Source organism: Paralichthys olivaceus, chromosome 11 (assembly GCF_024713975.1).
Source record: "Paralichthys olivaceus isolate ysfri-2021 chromosome 11, ASM2471397v2, whole genome shotgun sequence".
NCBI lineage: Eukaryota > Metazoa > Chordata > Actinopteri > Pleuronectiformes > Paralichthyidae > Paralichthys > Paralichthys olivaceus.
The window spans coordinates 25,431,860-25,451,825 of record NC_091103.1 but is presented as its reverse complement, the minus strand read 5'-3'; the positions used below and the strand labels follow the sequence as shown (position 1 = coordinate 25,451,825).

The 19,966-nt window shown below is 41.3% G+C and overlaps 1 protein-coding gene across 2 annotated transcripts; it reads left to right on the top strand.

The window, feature by feature from the left end:
* The first annotated feature begins 20 nt into the window (after positions 1 to 20).
* On the top strand, positions 21 to 15,292 carry LOC138411980 (uncharacterized). Of its 2 annotated transcripts, none has more exons than XM_069533867.1 (2): positions 21 to 389; positions 2,180 to 15,292. In XM_069533867.1, the coding sequence occupies exon 2, from the start codon at positions 4,899 to 4,901 to the stop codon at positions 6,105 to 6,107; it is 1,209 nt and encodes a 402-aa protein (XP_069389968.1). In that variant the 5' UTR covers positions 21 to 389; positions 2,180 to 4,898; the 3' UTR covers positions 6,108 to 15,292. The 2 variants fall into 2 exon arrangements, with proteins under 2 accessions (XP_069389968.1, XP_069389969.1); XM_069533868.1 differs by lacking the exon at positions 21 to 389 and adding an exon at positions 396 to 637.
* The last annotated feature ends 4,674 nt before the right edge of the window (positions 15,293 to 19,966 follow it).

Here is a 19,966-nt window from a genome sequence, read left to right as displayed (position 1 = left end):
GATAATCAATAAATCAATTAATCGCACGATAAATTAAAATGAACTCGATAATTTTTCCGGCCTTGATATATCGCCATGTGCATGCGTGTTTGTTTTCTTCGTCTCTCGCCTCCAGGCAGGCTGGATAACAAGAGGGTTCACTCTGTGCTCGGTCTCAGCACCTGGGGGCGCTGGTTGCGGAATGAATGGAGTGAACCCTCTTGTCAGTCATCCATTCTCTTTGTCTCTGTGGAGGGAGGCGGGGCCGCTAGCATTAGCTACACATGCTACACACACAGAGTGCAGCGAGTGAGCGTCGTGCGGAGCAACGCGAGGAGAAAAGATGATTGCAAAGTCAAATGCCACAGCCCCGGTGTGGGAATGTTTCGGCTTCAAACCGAATGAGCAAGGTGAGCCCATCAACATGGACGAGCCAGTTCAAAAGTGGTGGCAATAAAAAAACGCAACACAACAAACTTAAAGCATCACCACCCGACCCAGTTTAACCAGCTGGGGAAACAAAGTGCACCTCGAGATGCAGAGCCTTCGTCCCGACAGTCAACACTCACTGAGGCGTTTGGTCGACAAAGTAAATATAAACGGAACAGCGCAAAATGGTGTGCGCTCATTGAAAGTGAAGTTCGCTATATCGCAAAAGGTAAAAAACACTGAGAAATAAAAGTTTATTGTATTTGAAAGGGTGTGCATTATTATTATATATTATCATGTTGAGAATGATATCATTTATCTGCAATAATTCGAGTGACAATATATCGTCCAGCAAAATTTGTTATCGTCCCAGGCCTACTATCAGATAAACATCTGCTGTAGGAGTTTCTGCCAAAAGGCTTATAGTCCAGTAATATGAACTCAAAGGTTATTAAAAAATGGTCAGACAGAAGAAGATTCTGTGGAAAGACTGTTAGATGATCGATTTCAATGCCATATGAGATAACAAGATCAAGAGTGTGGTTCAGACAATGAATCGGTTTATTTACACTCTGACAGAAGCCAATTGAATCTAATAGAGAGATAAATGCAGCACGTGATTGTCCACATGAATATTAAAATCATTTTTACTTTATCTGTTTTAAGGATCAAGCCTGATGCAAACTCGATAGATATTGGCTGTAATGTTTTCCAGGTTGGATGAGTAAGGCTAAGAACAAGACTTTCAAATGACTTAGTTCAACTTCAGGAATGTCTCAAAGATATCAAGGCGTGGATGACCCAAAATTTTCTACTTTTAAACTCAGACAAAACTGAGGTTGTTGTAATTGGCCCTAAACATCTCAGAGAAACACTGTCTGACCAGATAGTCACTTTGGATGGTGTCAGTCTGGCTTCCAGCTCCACTGTGAGGAACCTTGGAGTGTTGTTCGACCAAGACATGTCATTTGACGCCCATATTAAACTAGTGTCTAGGACGGCTTTCTTCCATCTGCGCAATATTAACAAAATTAGAAACATCCTGTCTAAGCAGGATGCTGAAAAACTAGTCCACGCGTTTGTAACCTCTAGATTAGATTACTGCAACTCTCTATTAGCAGGATGCTCCATGAAGACTGTTAAAAGTCTCCAGTTGGTCCAAAATGCTGCAGCACGAGTGCTGACAGGAACTAGAAGGAGAGATCATATCACTCCTGTCTTAGCTTCCTTACATTGGCTCCCGGTAAAATTTAGAATAGAATTTAAGATCCTGCTCCTCACTTTTAAAGCCCTCAACAATCACGCCCCCTCATATATCAAAGAGCTGATAACACCTTATTATCCAAGTAGATCACTTCGTTCCCAAAACACAGGCTCTCTAGTGGTTCCAAGAGTCTGTAAGAGTAGAGCAGGAGGTAGAACATTTAGCTATCAGGCTCCTCTCCTGTGGAACCAGCTCCCACTCTGGGTTCGGGAGGTAGACACTGTCTCAGCATTTAAAGTAAAACTAAAAACCTTCCTCTTTGACAAAGCCTATAGTTAGGGCTGGATCAGGTGAGTCCTGAACCATTCCTTAGTTGTGCTGCTATAGGTTTAGACTGCTGGGGGAACGCCCATCATGCACTGAGCACTTCTTCACTTCCCTCTGTCTCTCTGTCTCTCTGCCCCCCCACACTCATTTATTTATTTATTAGTTTTAACATGTCATCATGTCAAAGTGTCACTTTGTCCTCCCATAGTCCCTCTGGCTCTTCTCTCTATCTCGTTTCAGATAACTCCGGCACCGGGACTACAGGACCACAACGACCACCATCACCATTGTCTGCATTTATTACAAGAACTCAGCAATTCATTAATATATCTAGTCATGTTGTAGATCTATACATTGTTATTGTTATGGTTAGCCTTGATTTTGATGGTGCCAAATTGTTACCGGTCTCTCTCTCTCCACCTCATCTCTCTTCTCTCCCCCGCTTTCCACCCATCTCTCCTTTCCTCCCCCCTTACTTTTCTTTCCTCACCCCAACCGGTCGAGGCAGATGACCGCCCACATTGAGCCTGGTTCTGCCAGAGGTTTCTCCCTGTTAATGAGGGAGTTTTTCCTCTCCACAGTCGCCTGTGCTTGCTCATTGTGGGAACTGTTGGGTTTCTCTATGTTAATATTGTTTTAAGGTCTTGACCTTTAAATGTAAAGTGCCTTGAGATAATGTAAATTATGAATTGGCGCTATATAAATAAAATTGAATTGAATTGAATTGAACTTATAATTTAGTTTAGGCTTAGGATTTATTAATAGACTTGAGTCAAATATGGCTCCAACTCCACCACCTCGCTGCTTCGAGGAATATGAGTATTACAGTGACTGTGAGGAGTGGATTCATTTAAGCTAACATAGTCATCCTCCTGTAGCCAAGTTTCATTAAGACAAAATAAATCAATATCATAATCAGATATTAATGAATTGACTAAAACAGCTTTAGAGGACAAGGACCTGATATTCAAGAGTCCACATTTAATTCTCTTATTTTGGACTGCTGGAGATGTTGATTTAATTTTTTATTAAGTTGTTATGATGAACTCCTCTTCTGTTTGTTTTATCTTTAAATAATGTAGGTGGACAGAGGACAGACACCATCTCTATACTAAAGGATTGGGTGGGCAACTGCTCTAAGTGATAGCTTAAATTCCATGTCTGATCAAGATATCCTGGCAAAAATGGAAGAGGACCGAAAATAAATTGACAAGGGTTCTATTGCTAGGGAAAATATTAAAGGTGACAAGGGACATCCCAGTAGAATGCCACACGTCAAAGTAAAAAAGTTGGAGTGAATGCCATTGGTCGAGATGCTGGCTTGTGGGGATGTATAAAGGAGGCATATCCTCAAATTAATATATTTCCCAGCCCAAATGTATTTAGAACAGCAAGCAAGCAGTCCCATTCGACTCTGTCCAATGCTTTTTCAGCGTCAAGAGGGATCACAACTTCGGGGGAGTTTGTGGTGGTTTTAGAACAAATTTTATTTAGGGGGTTCGGACATTAACAGCTGATGCCCTTTTATGAATCCAGTTTGTTCCTCTGAAACAATAGCTGGGAGAATATTTGACAAGCACTGAGCCAGAGGGGAATGGGTGTTATGTAATTTTCATAGACACTGTCTCTTGTCCTCTCTGGGGCATAGTGCAACAGGCTGTTGTGTGTGGGAAGTGGGAGAGCTTGGCGAAGTTCAAAGCCTTCACTACCTATACATCACAGATTTGAGACTGCGTAAGCAGGCAATACTGTTGTTGTGCTTTGCTCAACGTGGCGTCAAAATAATGTTATTATTAATGACTTTGCCTCACACGGAGCACCAAAAATGTTGTGATTATGTACTTCCCCTCGCGCTGGGTAAGATTATGTACTTTCCTTCACGCGGGGCACCATTGAATGGTGTGCTTTTGGCCATTCAATAAATGTGGCTATCAGAACAATATTAAATATTAATATTAAAAATAATATTAAAAATATTAATATTAAATAATAATTAAACTGACACATAAATAGCTAGCAAAGTTGAAGGATATGGAGTTCTTGACAGTGTAGAGGTTGGCAAAATTCACACTTCCTCTACAGTTAATGGTGAATCAAGTTCTTTGGCAACATCTGGGTGTATCACGGGGAAATTGAAATCTAAGAAAAAATTAGTAACACTGGAGTCTGATGGGGATTCAGACTTATATAAAGAAGAATAGAAAGAGCAAAAGACAGAGTTAATAGAAGTAGGATCTGTGTGCAATTTGCCAGATGAATCTTTAATCTGAATGATTATGCGCAAGGCCTTCTGGTGGGCAAACTGGTGATCTAGGAGCCGACTTGCTTCATCGCCGTGTTTCGTAGTATGCAGAACGAGAGGCACATGGTCATGGCGCCCCCCATGGTGAACATTTTTACGACACGCTCCCGACACCAACCTTCTTTATTGTTTATTTTAGTACTTTTGATCGTGACAATGCTCAGTGCTTGTACACTACGATCACATACAGCAAGGACATACATCTGGATATTGGCTAAATTTACCACGGGCCCAGTCCAGTCCTTCTGGACTGGAGCTTTCTTCTCCACACCGACACCATCAGGCAGGCCGCATCACCACCAGACTCGAGTAGGCGAAACGGCCGACGATCCATGCACCCAAGACGGAGGCGCGGAAAGAGAGGCGGGCTAGATGCTAGGCTAAAGGCTAGAGCTACAAGACCACCACTACCTAGCCTTCTGCTAGTCAACGTTCGCTCTCTCAAAAATTAGATGGATGAGCTGAGAACCAGGATAATATCTCAATGTGAGATCAGAGTGCTGTGCCCTGATTTTTACGGAAACCTGGACTACTGCAAGCCTGCCACACCCAGCCATTCAACTACAGACCCACTCCACGCACCGCGGAGACTGCACATCTGCTTCCGGTAAAAACAAAGGTGGCGGTGTGTGTGTTTATGTTAACAACAGATGGTGTATGGACGTACAGGTGGTCAAAAAACACTGTTGCGCGGACATTGAAGTGCTGATGGTGAAGTGTAGACCCTTTTATCTACCGAGGGAGTTCAGTGCTGTGTTTATGCTGGCTGTTTACATCCCGCCGCAGGCCGACCGGACTACAGCGCTAGGACTACTACACAACATCATCGGCAAACACGAGACCGCGCACCCAGATGCCGTGTTCGTCGTGGCTGGGGACTTCAACCACTGCAACCTCAGGACTGTGCTACTGAAGTACCAACAACACGTGAGCTTCCCGACAAGGGACAACAACATCCTGGACCATGTCTACAGCAATGTGAGGAAGTGCTACAAGGCGGTGCCCCGCCCCCACTTTGGACAGTCTGACCAAATCTCTGTGTTCCTCTACCCAGCCTACAAGGCCCTTCTTAAACAAGCCCCCCCAGTGAGTAAAACTGTTAAAGTTTGGAATGAAGGGACTGATCTGGTGCTCCACGACGTCTTCAGTTCTACAAACTGGGATGTGTTTGAGACTGCTGCTTTGAAAGAAGACTGTTATGTGGATTTAGAGGAATATGCATCTGTGGTTACCAGCTACATCAGCACGTGCATTGATGACATTGTCCCCACCAAGCGCTGCAAATTTTATCCAAATCAAAAACCCTGGATTATCAGTGAAGTACGCTCCATGCTGCATTTGCCTCTGGTGACACAGATGGATATAAAAAGGCCAGATAAGACCTCAAGGATCCATCAGGGAAGCCAAGAGGCAGCACAGGCTGAGGCTGGAAGGCTACTACAACCTCAGACTCCAGGGGCATGTGGCAAGGCCTGCAACACCAATTTCCAGCAGAAGAACAGCAGGGTCACAGCCAACCACAACACATCACCAGATGAGCTGAACGAGTTTTATGCACGCCTCGACACCCTCAACACCAACCAACGCAGAGGAATTCTACCAGCAGACGCAGCACACAGCTCTTTACCCACTGTGACCATAACCGTGGTGAGCAAGATCTTCAGGAGGACTAACCCCCGAAAGGCAGCCGGCCCTGACATCATCCCCGGCCGTGCCTTGAGTGCCTGCTCCACACAGCTAGCAGAGGTCTTCACAGACATTTTCATCCTGTCCCTCTCCATGTCATCTGTGCCCACATGTTTTAAGACCACCATAGTGCACCATGGTGCACCTCCCAAAGAAAAACAATATAACATGCCTGAATGACTATCGCCCCCAATTGCACTCAATACAGTTGAAATGAAGTGTTTTGAGAGGATAGTCAAGTCACACATCCAAAAGGATATCCCAGACACAATAGACCCCCTTCAATTTGCATATCATCAGCACCCTTTAACTGACGATGCCATCAATGCAGCCATCCACACAGCCCTGTCACACCTGGAACACAGGAACACCTATGTTCGAATGCCGTTTGTGGATTACAGTTCAGCCTTCAACACTGTCATCCCCAGCAGACTGACTGAGAAGCTCTCCAACCTTGGACTGACATCCTCCCTCTGCTGCTGGGTCCTCGACTTTCTCACAAACAGACCCCAGGCTGTCAGAGTCGGTACAAGAACATCCAGCACCAAGACAGTGAGCACAGGGACCCCCCAAGGCTGTGTACTCAGTCCACTCCTGTACACCCTCTTCACCTACGACTGCACCCCCTGCCAGAGCAACACCTCCATCGTCAAGTTCGCTGACGACACCACCGTCATTGGGCTGATCACCGGCGCAGAATAGACAGCCTGCAGGGAGGAGGTGGCTCGGCTGGTCCCCTGGTGCCAGGAAAACAATCTCGCCTTTAATCCTGAGAAGACCAAGGAGATGATTATGGACCCGAGGAAGAGGAGGAGAGACCAGCACGCCCTGCTGCACATCGACGGGACACAAGTGGAGAGGGTGAAAACATTTAAATTCCTTGGAACTCACATCAGTGAGGATCTAACCTGGACACACAACACACAGCAGACCATCAAGGAGGCTCAACAGAGACTCTTCTTCCTGAGGAAGCTGGGCGAAAATTTGTACTGTCCACCAAACTCCTCAGTAACTTCTACAGGTGCACAGTGGAGAGCGTCCTAACAAATTCCATCACTGTGTGGTACGGGAACTGCACAACCCAGGACAGAAAGGCTCTCCAGCGTGTCATTAAAACGGCACAGTTCATCTGTGGAGCTGCCCTCCCCCCAATACAGGACACACAGGTAACACTTGGGTTACAAAAAGGACAGAGCATCATCAGGGACCACACTCACCCACAACAGAGACTATTCACACTCCTACCATCTGGCAGACGCAGATGAAAGCAAGGACTACCAGACTGACAAACAGTTTTTATCCCCAGGCCATCAGGCTTTTGAACCACGGACTATAACCACCATCTACCTTACAATTTTGCACAAGACATTGCACATCATATCTCCTATTTCACATTGTTTGAATTGCTGTCCTACTGCACATTGATTGGCCATTTATTATTTTTTATTTAAATTATGTTTATTTTCATTCTACTTATATATTTTTTAAAGTGCTAATAAGGCCTCTTCCCTGGATATGGGAGCGTTTAAATCTCGCTTTAGGGAATCAGAGATGGTTGGAAGGGTTAGTCCCCCTAGAAATGATTCCATCCTATCTGTGACTCCCTGTGATTGATCTGATTCATACAACTTAGTGTAAAATTGCCTGAAAGTATCATTAATGTTTTTGTTATCAAAATGGCGGGTGCCATTTGCATCTAAAATTGAGTAAATCACCTGAGGATCCATTTTAATTTTGGTCAAATGAGATAAATATTTACTGGGCTTATCCCCATACTCATATAGCTTTTGCTTTGAGAAAAGAAGAGCATTCTTTGCTTGCTGGGTTATTAAGTGTCTAAAGCAGCCTGTATGGCGCATTTCCTCTGCAGTAGTAACGGGTCTGATGTTAAACAAAGTGCACTTTTAATATCTGACAGTTATTTTTCAAGTTTTAGTTATTGTTCTGATTGTTTTCTCTTTTTTGAAGCTGAATAGGCAATAATTATACCCCTGATGTATGCTTTGGAAGTTTCCCACAGTAAGGATGGGTTATGAGTAGATTGTGAATTAATAGACAGAAATATCCTAAATTCAGTTTTCAGATAAGACACGAATTTGTTATCTTTTAGGAGACGCGTGTCAAATCTCCAGCGTTTACTTTTCGTAGATTCTATGTCAAGAGACAATTCTAGGAGCAGAATTGCATGATCGCTAACCACAATATTGCCTATTGAGCAGGAGGATACACATTGCACCACAGTCTGGGGTATGAAAAAATAATCAATCCGTGTGGCATTTGTGAGGAGAGGAGTAAAAGGTAAATTCTATATCAGAAGGATGTAATATTCGCCATGTATCAACCAGGTTGATTTCCCCACAAGTTGACAGGACGGCTCTAGCCTGGTTTGACAGGGGAGAATTTTGTGGGGGGTGTCTATCAAGTCGAGGGTTAAGTAGACAGTTAAAGTCACCTCCCACCAAGGCCAGTGGTGAAGACACTTCTGCAAATTCTGAAAATGCTTTAGTTAATACATCTGGTGAATAGTTGGGTGGGCAATAAAGATTCATAATAGTAATATCTTTACCATTTAAGACACCATTTATAATCAAAATCTTCCATGTGTGTCCTTTATACACTTTTTTAATTGGAATGGTAGATTCTTTCGATCAATATAACAACCCCTCTGCTCCTGGTAGTAAAAGAGGAAAAGTACACCTGGCCAACTGTATTTAAGTTTGAGATGCTGATTATCATCTAAATGGGACTCCTGTAATAGAGCCACATTTACTCCCTCCCTCTTCAATAAAGAGTAAACCTTTCTACGCTTCACATTACCCCTCAAACCCCTTATATTCCATGAATAGAGTTTTAACTTAAAAGGTGGCATCATTCTGTTAGAAAATATAATGAGCTAAATTGAAAATCCATACAGATGACTAAAATGCAGTTGTATATAATATCTACTAGGTTGTATTGCTGTTAGGGACATGTTTTTATGTGATTTCTCTAAATACAACAACATTATACACTGAACTGTAAGAGACCAGTACTGAGCATGAACTACAAGAAACACAGAACCATAACAATAAGAAACTGCACATGTTAAGAAAAGAAAAAAGAAAAGAAAAAGGAAATGTTAAAAGAAAAGAGGATGGATAATGGGGATCCTTCCCCAGATTGCGGGGAATTGCTGTTCTGTAAGCCATCTCCATTAGGGCCGAGTGTGTTTCTCACATCATGTGAACAGAGAGAAAACAAAGAAAGTGACATAACCCAGATGACCGGGGCTCACAGCTACACCCGATTATTAAATGATGAACAAAAGTTTGTTTTGTTTTTTAAAGTATGAATCGCCATCTATCTTTAAAACAGTTGGATTTAACTGGGTGGACACTCGAGTATGATTAAGCAAGGGGGACCTCTTAATAGACATTATGACAGCGAATAGTTATTCACATGAATGTAAGATGAATCAAAGAGTGTAGTCACCAGAATACATCGAGTGTCCACACTTAGCTCTCATGTGGTCGTAGAGTCCGTCATTCCTGATGCGCTGCATTGGTTGCGAAGGTCAGAGCCTCTGTGGGGGACAGGAAGGTCCTCTTGGTGCCATTCAGCGACACTTGTAGCTTTGCAGGGAAGAGCATGGAGTAATCAGCACCGATTTTCTTGAGGTGTTGTTTGGCTTCATTAAACTCTTTCCGTTTGCGAAGTACTGCGGCGGAGAGGTCATTGTAGACGGATATCTTCCTTCCCTCCACAATAACATCCCCGCCTGCTGCTTTACGCCGTACAGCTGCCATCACTCTCTGCTTGTCCGGGAACGCGTGGAAACGAATGATGACCGGGCGCGGGCGCTGCTCAGCCCCGGGCAAGGGCATTAGAGAGCGGTGAGCCCGTTCTATCTTGACTCGCCCCCTCTTAGCATCCATGTCAAGAAAATCCGGTAGCCAGTGTTCAAAAAGGCCACAGCATCTTTCCCTTCCCTTTTCTCGGGCAGGTTGAAGATGCGGATATTTTTCCGCCGTCCTCTGTTTTCCAGGTCGTCATTATGGTCGAGGAGGGAATCGCCTTTTTTCTCCAGAGCTGTTACGCGATTAGCTTGTGGCTCGCTAGCGGTCTCAAGCTGTAGTATCCTAGCCTCTGCTTCGTCCAAGCAGCAGCTAGCCCTCTTCAGCTCGGCAGTATGAGAGAGGACTGTTTTAGCCAAAGGATCGAGTTTGTCCTTAATAGCCACCATTAGTTTCGTAGTCATCAAGTCCATCGCTTTAGCGAGTCCAGGTTCAAGTTCTGCCTCCTCGCCATCTTCTTCATGCTCGCTGCCATGTTGGGCTAGCTCCGTAGCCGTGTCGTCGGTTGGCTGTCGTGACTTAGTCTTTCCCTTCGGCATTGTTTGGTGGTGTTTCGACCAAAATTGCTCAAGAGTCACACCACAGCACAAGCACTACAAAAAGGCAGTGTAGTTAAGAGAAAATGTACAAAAATATGTAGGGTGTTGGCGGAGCTCCCGCAAAAATGACTGTCTCCTAGGCCGTCATCAGGTGACCCCCCATGCACTTTATATTTGATATTTGATATTTTACATATATTTCTTTTTTATATTAGTAAGCATAGTTCTTTGGTCAGGTAGTTGCAAAATAAGAATTTCATTACCCAATAATAACCGCTGTGTCTGTTATTGTGTATATGACAAATAAACATCTTGAATCTTGAATGGTCAGAGATGATGATAAGATGATATTTGACAGCCAACACTTTGGAGATTAGTTTGGCATATGTGAAAAGAAGGAGTATTCCTTAATATGGGGGTTACAGAATCTCCAAGGATCAATGCAACCATTTTTAAACATAAACAGATTTCGACATCAATGATGGGCTCAGGGAACAGGGATTAGAGTGATCGAGTTTGGGATCAATTACACAGTTCATGTCACTGCCAAATGTAAGAAAGCTGCTACTTAACAATTGGACGTGTTCAAAAAGCTATTCATAAAGTGTGGATTATCAAAGTTGGAGGCATAGATATTAACTAATAAAACCTGAGACGATTAAATATCTACCATCCCTATCAGATATAACTTTGGGAGCTGAAAATTGAATTCTATTACCAATCAAAATGGCAACCCCTCTGGCTTTAGAATTGAAATTTGAGTGAAACACCTCTGAAACCCAGGGGAATTTTAGTCTGACCTGGTACTTGGTAAGCAAGGTCTCTGGCAGAAACACTGCATCAGCTTTTAGCCATTTCAAATGACCAAGTACTTTCGATCGCTCAACAGAGCTCCACAGCCTTTAATATTCGAACTCCTCAGAGATGATCCAAAATGTTGCATTCCTGAATTGCTAGTATCAGTAGCAATGTTTGAAGTACTAAGATATTGTGGTGGAAATTTATCTTGAGATCTGAAATAAAGAGTTTCTCAGACCGGAGTTATCTTTGGGTCTTTAATAGAGCTCTGCAGAGGGTTTCACACTCAGGATGAATGCTCAGTGTGGAACACCTCCAATAGTTAAAGGAGAAGGTTTTTATACAGTTGAGTAAACAGGAAACATTAGAGACAACTGTTTCTGAAAAATATCATGAAAACTGAAGCTACCTGTAGTCTGGTTAACCCAGGAAACTGTCCGCTCTTGCTTCTGCATGAAAGAAAGAGTTTGCTAGCTGCACAGATCAGGGTCAACAAGAAGATCATCATCAAGTAAGGACATGAACTCTGAGGTTGCATCAGCCAAGTGCATAGCAACACCCAGGGCATTTGTTAGTTACACGTAAAAAAGACAAAAAGGTGTCTGCCTAGTTTTGAATCGTCTGTCTGCCCGTACACCAGACAGTTACTCTTATGCGAGCACAACTGTTTCTATATGAGGAGTTATTGTTGAGAACAGCACATATCATTGATCGGACATAGGAAAGAGTTCAAGCTAAGGCCATATGCAAATTTTCCATTACAATACAGAAAGAGAATGAGCATGGTCTTGATTCGCTGTTGGGCTCTGGCGTGGGTCAGGATGTCAACACAGTCCATGTGATAGTGTAAATGAACAATTACTGCACAGGGACAGTCATCTGGTTTCGGCTTTGGTTGGAGAGTGCAATGAGTGCGGTCCAGGAGAGGCTCTTTCTCAAGTTTAGGTGCCTCCTTAAGCAAAGTGAAGACAGCCACTGTAGTGGAGGAGTTGGGCTTATCCTCGGCGATACCCCTATCCTTATATTGTTGCGCTGTGATCTCGCCTCAAGATCTTCACATTTATTATCCAATCGGGCTAGCTTGGCTGCCATATGCTCCACTTTAGCCTGGAGACCTATAATGTTGTCGGTGCACCAAGAGAGGGAAGTTTCCATTTCGCCTACGGTGCACTTTAGAGCACAAACCTCGGACTGTATGATAACTCCGATTACACTGCCTGTAGCTCCCTTTTAATGGATGATAAGTTATTGCTCAGATCTATTTGTAGCTCGGTCTTGAAAATAGCCACCATCTCATTGCGTAGGGAAGAGAGCAGCTCGTCCCAGAAACCAGAGAAGGTAGTGTTACCTGTTGGGGTGGCAGCACCTTTGGTGCGTGTGAAGACACTATGAGGCAGGGATGCCACGGTGTAGCAGGCCGCTGTGGTTGTTCATATTAATTACTGCTGGTTTTGGGCTTTAGAAGCATTTCGGTCCACTAAAAGTAAAAAGTTAAAGTATTGGGAAAATAAAATAAATAATAAAAAACCAAAAGAGAACATATAAATGTGCCTTAAAATAGTAATTGTAATGATTGTTGCAGGAGCACCGAAAGTCATGTCTACTCCATTGATCGCTACGCCAGACGTCAGATAAAGTTATTATTGTTGGTGACTTTATTATTCGTTGACAATAATAATGATAGCCTTAGTGTTGCATTCATCTCAATATTAGACTGAATTGGTTTCAGTCATTGTGTACACCAACCTACTCATTGTTGTAACCACACACTTGACCTTGTAATATCATACGGTGTCAAAATCCGACTGGGTGGAATTGGGGTTCCTCATGTTATCTCTCTCAAAATATGGCTTTGGGCCTGGCTTTTGCATTTGGGTAAAAGTACTGGCATGCTGTGGCTGAGAGGTAGAGCGGTTGTCCTCCAACCAGAAGGTCGGCAGTTCATTCCTAGTCTTCCCCATCTGCATGCCGAAGTGTCATTGGCAAGTTGCTGAACCCAGAATGGCCCATCATAGAAAATAGTGCTGCAGATAGATGCACTGTATGAATGTGTGTGTGAATGGATGAATCGCAAACTGTAAAGTACTGTATTATAAAGCACTTTGAGTGGTCATCAAGACTAGAAAAGCGCTATATACGTAAATACAGACCACACAACATAATTAACATTGTGCTCTACTTTGTGAAGAAATAATAAATAAAGCAGCACCTACCAAAAAAACTATGACAGGTCACACACAAAAACATCACACTGTTTAAATATAATTTATAAAAAGTTACAAAGTTAAAATCAATAAAAAAGAAAAAATTTGGAGTATGAAAACTCATTGAGTTGAGTATGAAAACCTGCATTTTACTTAATACGTCTCAATACTGCATGTGGTGCGTTCATTGATTCACTGAAATTTATTCACTGAAGTTTTTAAAAAACTTGTGAATAGTTATCTTACTCCTGTAATCAAAAACATTGATCTGAAGCTCAATTCTAAGGCTGTTCTGTAAAGTTTTCAAATAAACATTAAATATAGCAACTTCTGATCAACCAATATCCATGTCAGGCTTAAAATACCAACTTCCAATTGGGTCCTGCCCACTTCCGAGTACAGAAACGGATACAGATTTAGTTGGTTGAAAAGATACAGATACAGGTAATGGTGTACTCGCTCATCCCTAGCATCTATTGAACTTCTGTCTGTCCTGGGAGAGGAATCCCTCACATGTTGATCCATGTTTCTGTTATGTTTCCCCGTTTTGTTATTTTTTCCTTACCCTCTTGTTGAGGTTTAAGGGCACAGAGGATGTCACACCCGTTTGAGACAAATTGTGATTTGTGAATATGGGAATATGAAATAAGATTTGATTGATTGATTTATAGATGTATTGACTGCATCTACAGGATTAATATTAAAACAATTCTTTATGCTTCATGCTGTAATACTCAATCGATTGTTTTCTATGACCGCTACATGTTTCTTGCATCAAAACTGCTGAAACACACGTTATGTTGTTTGGACACCATCAAGTGTAGGTGCAGTAATTAGCAAATCATCAACATATTGGATCAGAGTGCTGTTGAGCACCAATCCATCGAGGTCTTGCTCCAAAAGTCTAGACCCCTGTGGGATTCTCTTATATGTGTATTTTTTACCTTTGTATGAACAGTATCAAACAGCTGTCTTGAGTCTTCAGCTAATGGAATGCTAAAGAAGGCAGAACACAAGTCAATCACTGTGAGAAGCTTAGCTTCAGGTGGCACATTAGTGAGAAGCATAGGAGGGTTTGGAACCTCTGCTGGGCAATCCTTTACTACTTCATTCACGGCACGTCAGTCATGTACCAGCCGATACTGACTTATCTGCTTTTAACACAGGTAACAGGGAAGTTTTATAGCGACTTTGGGTCTCAACTAGCACCCCTGCCTTTATTAACCCTTTGATTGATTTGCTTATGCGGTATGTCTAACCCTTTAGTTAATTTCAGACATCTTTTCTGTTTGTTTTCTTTGATGATATTTTACGCCTACACTGTAAAGAATTTCACTGTGAAATAACAGTAAAATACTGGCAGCAGGGACGCCAGTATTTTACTGTTATTTTACAGTGAAATTACTGTTATTTATTTTAACAGTATATTACCATATTTTGGATTACAGTATATGACCGTAGAATAACAGTGGGTGTTTGGTGGTTATTTTAAAGCACATCTACCGTAATTTATCTAACAGTATATTACCGTTTTTTGGATTACAGTACATGATGGTAGGATAACTGTGTTTTAGTAATTTTACAGCGCATATAGTGTAATTTATTTAACAGTATATTTCCGTATTTTGGATTACAGTACATGACAGTAGGAGAACTGTGGGTTATGGTTATTGTAATTCCCTCAAGGCACGGACAACACAAGTGGCTTTCTTGGTACTGATTTATTTGAAGCTTCCTCCAAATCCACCGTGAAAACTATAACATACATATACAAAAAGTGTTAGCGATAGCATTACAACATCAAAATGAAACACGTGCAAAGTAAAATACAGACAAACACATTAATTACCTCGTTAAATTGGTTCTTAATTTTATTGTATAAGCTAAAGCACTTCTTCACCTTCGTAGGTTTACTTCTCACTCTCCGGAGCAGCGCAGCGAACACAGCATGTCAAAATAAGTCATACTTTAGAAATAAAGGTTGACAGCCCTCTCAAACAACAAAAACACCTGAAACATGTACCAATTGACAATAATTACATAATCAATGATAAATTATGAACATCAGCTACAGTAATTTTACAGTAGATGCCAGTGTGTTATAAAATCTGTTTTTTTTCTACATTATAAATCCTCACCCATTTAAAACCAAAGTATGCAGGGCCTTTTAAATACCCAGCCCTACACTCTAGAACAGTGTAACAGTGCATTAAAGTACCATCTAGAACAGTGTAACTGAACAGTATAGCTTGAAAACAAGTCTTTTGCATGTGAACTATAACAGTGGGAGTGGAGAAAGAAAAGGGGGAGAAAGAAAGAGTGAGTACTTGACAGCAGCGTTTGGCTGGTCTCCTCAGTCACTAATGACAAGTGCCTGTAAAAAAAAAAATAAATAAATAAAATTAGCAACACAATTTCTTGCAGAAAATGGTTAAAGACCAGATAGAGAGAGAGAGAGGCAAAATATCAGACATCTGACATCTTTGTCATATATATATATATATATATATTGCTTTAGTTAAATGTCTGTCTTTGACAACAAAAATGTGTTTTCAGCTTTAGTGTGATAAAAGAATAACTTCTGGCATTTAAGAAAAACAAAGTAGGCTACTGTATGTTCGCATTACACAGCAATACTTGGCTAATATGACAATATCATGCAGTTTAAATGTGCAGACTTGCCTATATGATGAAACGATTAAGCAAAGTTAAGGAAGCTGATTTTTTTCCTTCTTCAATTTCACTGATTGAGAAAGACAGACATTACTACAATGGAGTACATAATAAAACGTGTCTGATGTTTTGAATGTTGCTCCTGGCAGGAACACACTGACACACCTTACTTCTCCACTTGGTGAGAGACTGTAGGTCCTAACTCACTCCCTTTGGAAAATCCTCCATTCCTTCCTGTTTGTGTTTGCACAGTCAGCTCTATAAAAGCACAAGTTAACACAAGTTAGTTATATCTTCACAAAATTGGTGATTAACTTTAATAACGTAACAATCGCTGAGATCTTAATGACATACATTTTACAATAAAAAAAACTTTATGAAGGTCAGCAACACCTACAGCTAATTGAGCTCAAGCTAGCTACAGAGCTAGCTTTCACTTAGCCAGGCAACCTGAACTAATGAAACAGACCTAATAAAACATCTGAAATGTCAACAGTTCAATAATCATGCAGACAAAGCAACACTGGACACTACCAATTTCAGGAGATAAGCATAACTTTACTTTACCTGCTCTGATGAACTCCACTTGGACTTCTCGAATGATATGACGGAGCTGTGCTCTCCAAAGTCGTGTTCGGGAATAGTCAGTTAGTATATTGTCACTCGAAAATGAGGAGTTTGAGGAGTTTGATCAGTAAAGAAGTGCTATCATGAAAATAGAAACATAAGACTGCAATCATCAGTAAGATGCTGATGGATAATGACTGGACTTAAGAAGGGATGTTTCCACTGCTTGACAGAAAATACTGTTTTATGCTGTTAAATTACAGTTTAACTGTTATTGTAACTGTAGTTTAACTGTAACTGTCATTTAACTGAGCATTAACTGTTAATTTACATGTAAGCATGAATATTTAACAGTATTTTACAGTTATTTTAAAATACAGTAAGATACTGTTGTAATCCACCGTAAATTTACAGCAATTCATTACAAATACTGTTTTATGCTGTTAAATTACAGTTATCTACTGGTATTGTTAAATGACTGATTTAACTGTTAATTTACATGTGAAGGATGAATATTTAACAGTATTTTACAATTATTATAAAATACAGTAGGATACTGTTGTAAATCCACCGTAAATATACAGCAATTCGTTACAGTGTAGGATAACCACTGGTGTATCCATATTGTTGCTGTACTCTTAGGCTTAGATTATAGTTTGATTTTGGCAACTATTGTGATTTAAATGTTTTGATTACAGGCTGCTTTATATTATAAATATATATATGTATTATGTTTTATATTCAAAAACATTCAAACACACATTCATACAGTGCATCTATTAGCAGTAGTTTTATACCTACGAGGGGCAATTCGGAGATCAGCATCTTGCCCAAGGACACTTCGGCATGCAGATGGGGAAGACTGGGGATTGAGCTGCTGACATTCTGGTTGGGGGACGACCGCTCTACCCCTCAGCCACAACAATCAAGCAAAAAAGGATGATACAAAGCAGGTACTATGTTTTTCTAGATCATTAACAAAAAAATCTTTCAGCACTATATCTTGGGCATACAGTGTGTATCATTTAATTGTATTGCACTATAGTGCAGCTTTACAGACACAGAGGCAGGCAGGCTCACAGGAACTTGAAGGAGTGAGAAGGGGCCACATCCCTTAACTTCCTTCCTACTCTCAGTCCTGTTTGAGCCGAGTAAGTAAAATAATAATAACAAACCAAAGCAAAAACAATAGGGTTCTGCCCCTCAGGGCTCAAACCCTAATTAGAGGTGCCCTCTCATAGTGACTGCAAATTTTTCAGAGTTACATTCTAAACTTTCACGTAATTAATTACTTTATGTAGTCTCAATGTTAACTAGTTAAGAAGTTTCTCCTTGCTCGTATCTGTGAGCTGCCTCACAAGTATGATCAATAGCGCTTATTCTCATATTGCCATCCTTGGCATTAACTCTAGGAATTTCTCAAACTCATTAACTCTACTTACAAACTTAATTAGGTCAGATTCACTTCACAAGACTATGGAGTCAAATTTGCTCAAACACAGAAGAGTCCCTTTTTTCCTTCACTGTTTGGGGCCTCTTGTCCCGGTTGGGGACTATTTTGTGTGAATAGACCACCTGCAAGACTCTTTCATTATCTTTCCTGGAGAGTGTTAGACACTACTCACTGCTCTTGGGTCTGGGTGAGACAGTAAATTAAATAATGGAATGAATTTTCTTACCTTTTTGTGACCGCTTTACAGTCCAGACCCAGCCTAAGATGCAGTCTTACACAGAGGCAGAATTGCAGTGGAAGGGTCTGCTTATTTCAACCGTAACCAGAACTTTTATACTCTTTAATAAACAATATTGCTGCCAGGACTTGTGCATGTGCAAGTCACATTTCCCTTAACTGCTCATTAGTGTGTATGTATCTTATTTCCGAGCCAATTGTGTGTGCGCCCTTGTATGTCTTTGATCAAGTTAGGTTAAGCTGACTGGTCATAGGACAGTTATATAACTGGTCATAGATCACTATTCAAGCTACACACAATATTCTTTGCACGCTTTTACAACAGCAACAAATCATCCATATTTTTCAGGCGAGAGGTGTAGCAGCCGGTACAGCAGACAGAGGCAGAAAGTAATGTTTTAATTCCATTCAGGCGATCACGTGATTTTCTTTACAGCACCTTCACACCGTCATCGACTGCCTGAATTTTGAATGTTATTTTTAACAACCTGTACAATGAAAGCTACATGCACCCTCCAGCCAAAGTAAAATTAGTTTTTAAATCCCAATTCACTGTGTTGTGTTCTTGTACCTGAATAGAACCTTTTATGATTTATCTTGTTTTGTCTACCCTGCATGTTATGCAATCATGTTGCACTCTTGACGGTATAAGTCAAGAGTGTGTACTGCTAAGTGTCCCACACAGCAGCTGATGATGACCCAATTGGAACTCCAGGTTAACAGGATACAGACATGTAGGATACAACACCAGATGATGTTAACCAAGTTAACAATATCTTGCCAGCCAATATTAATGTCTTAGTGTACAACAAACTATTCCTTTACTTTACTTAGTTTTAATGATAGAGACCATGCTATTAGTAGTGTTAGTGTTGCCAATAAAAAATAATGTTTTCATTTCATACCAGGCCCATCATCGCACTGCCCGAAATATTTAATGTAAAGGAACTCTGCTCCACCACAACCTATGGATCCTGCTCAGTGACCTTCAAATCTGTCTAACCAACTAAGGACTGACTTGGTTCGCAGAGGTCCTGTACCGAAAGACAAGAAAGTCTTATTTAAATAAAAGCTTCCAATACCACATGTTCAGAAGCCTTACAAATGGTGAGAAAGTGAGACGAAATTGCGAACATATTGAAAGCAGAATGATGCAGTGTACTGCTTTTGCTAGCAAGTTATTTCAGTCTCATTTCAGAGGGACAGAATGACTGGGTTAATATTGGTGCAATCTTAAAATGTCATGAAACAAGCCCTGATCACGGCAAACATTTGATATCCTGGAAGGAATTAGAACTTTGTCCGACAAACAATGACCACACAGAGAGTGTGGGCGGCTGTGGCTGAGGGGAAGAGTGGTCATCCTCCAACCAGAAGATCAGTGGTTCAATCCCAGTGTTCCCCATCTGTATGCCGAAGTGTCCTTGGGCAAGATGCTGAACCCCAAATTGCCCATCATAGGAAAAAACCACCTGCTAATAGATGCACTGTGTGTGTGAATGGCTGAATGGCAAACGGTACTGTAAAGCACTTTGAGTGGCCATCAAGACTAGAGAAGCGCTATATAAATATAAACTATTTACCATTTACAGAGATGGCTCTCTTGTAATCAGAGGTGCTTACCCAATTGATCTCAATCATTAGCAGAGATCACCTTTTAATTCCAAATAAACCAAGATATACCACCCTGATTAGGGGTGATATCTGTGCAATTTCTGTTAAAAGGCTCAATTTA

Bases quoted from the DNA above. Each gene is read 5' to 3' on its own strand.
- LOC138411980 (XM_069533867.1), top strand. From the start codon at position 4,899: ATGGACGTACAGGTGGTCAAAAAACACTGTTGCGCGGACATTGAAGTG.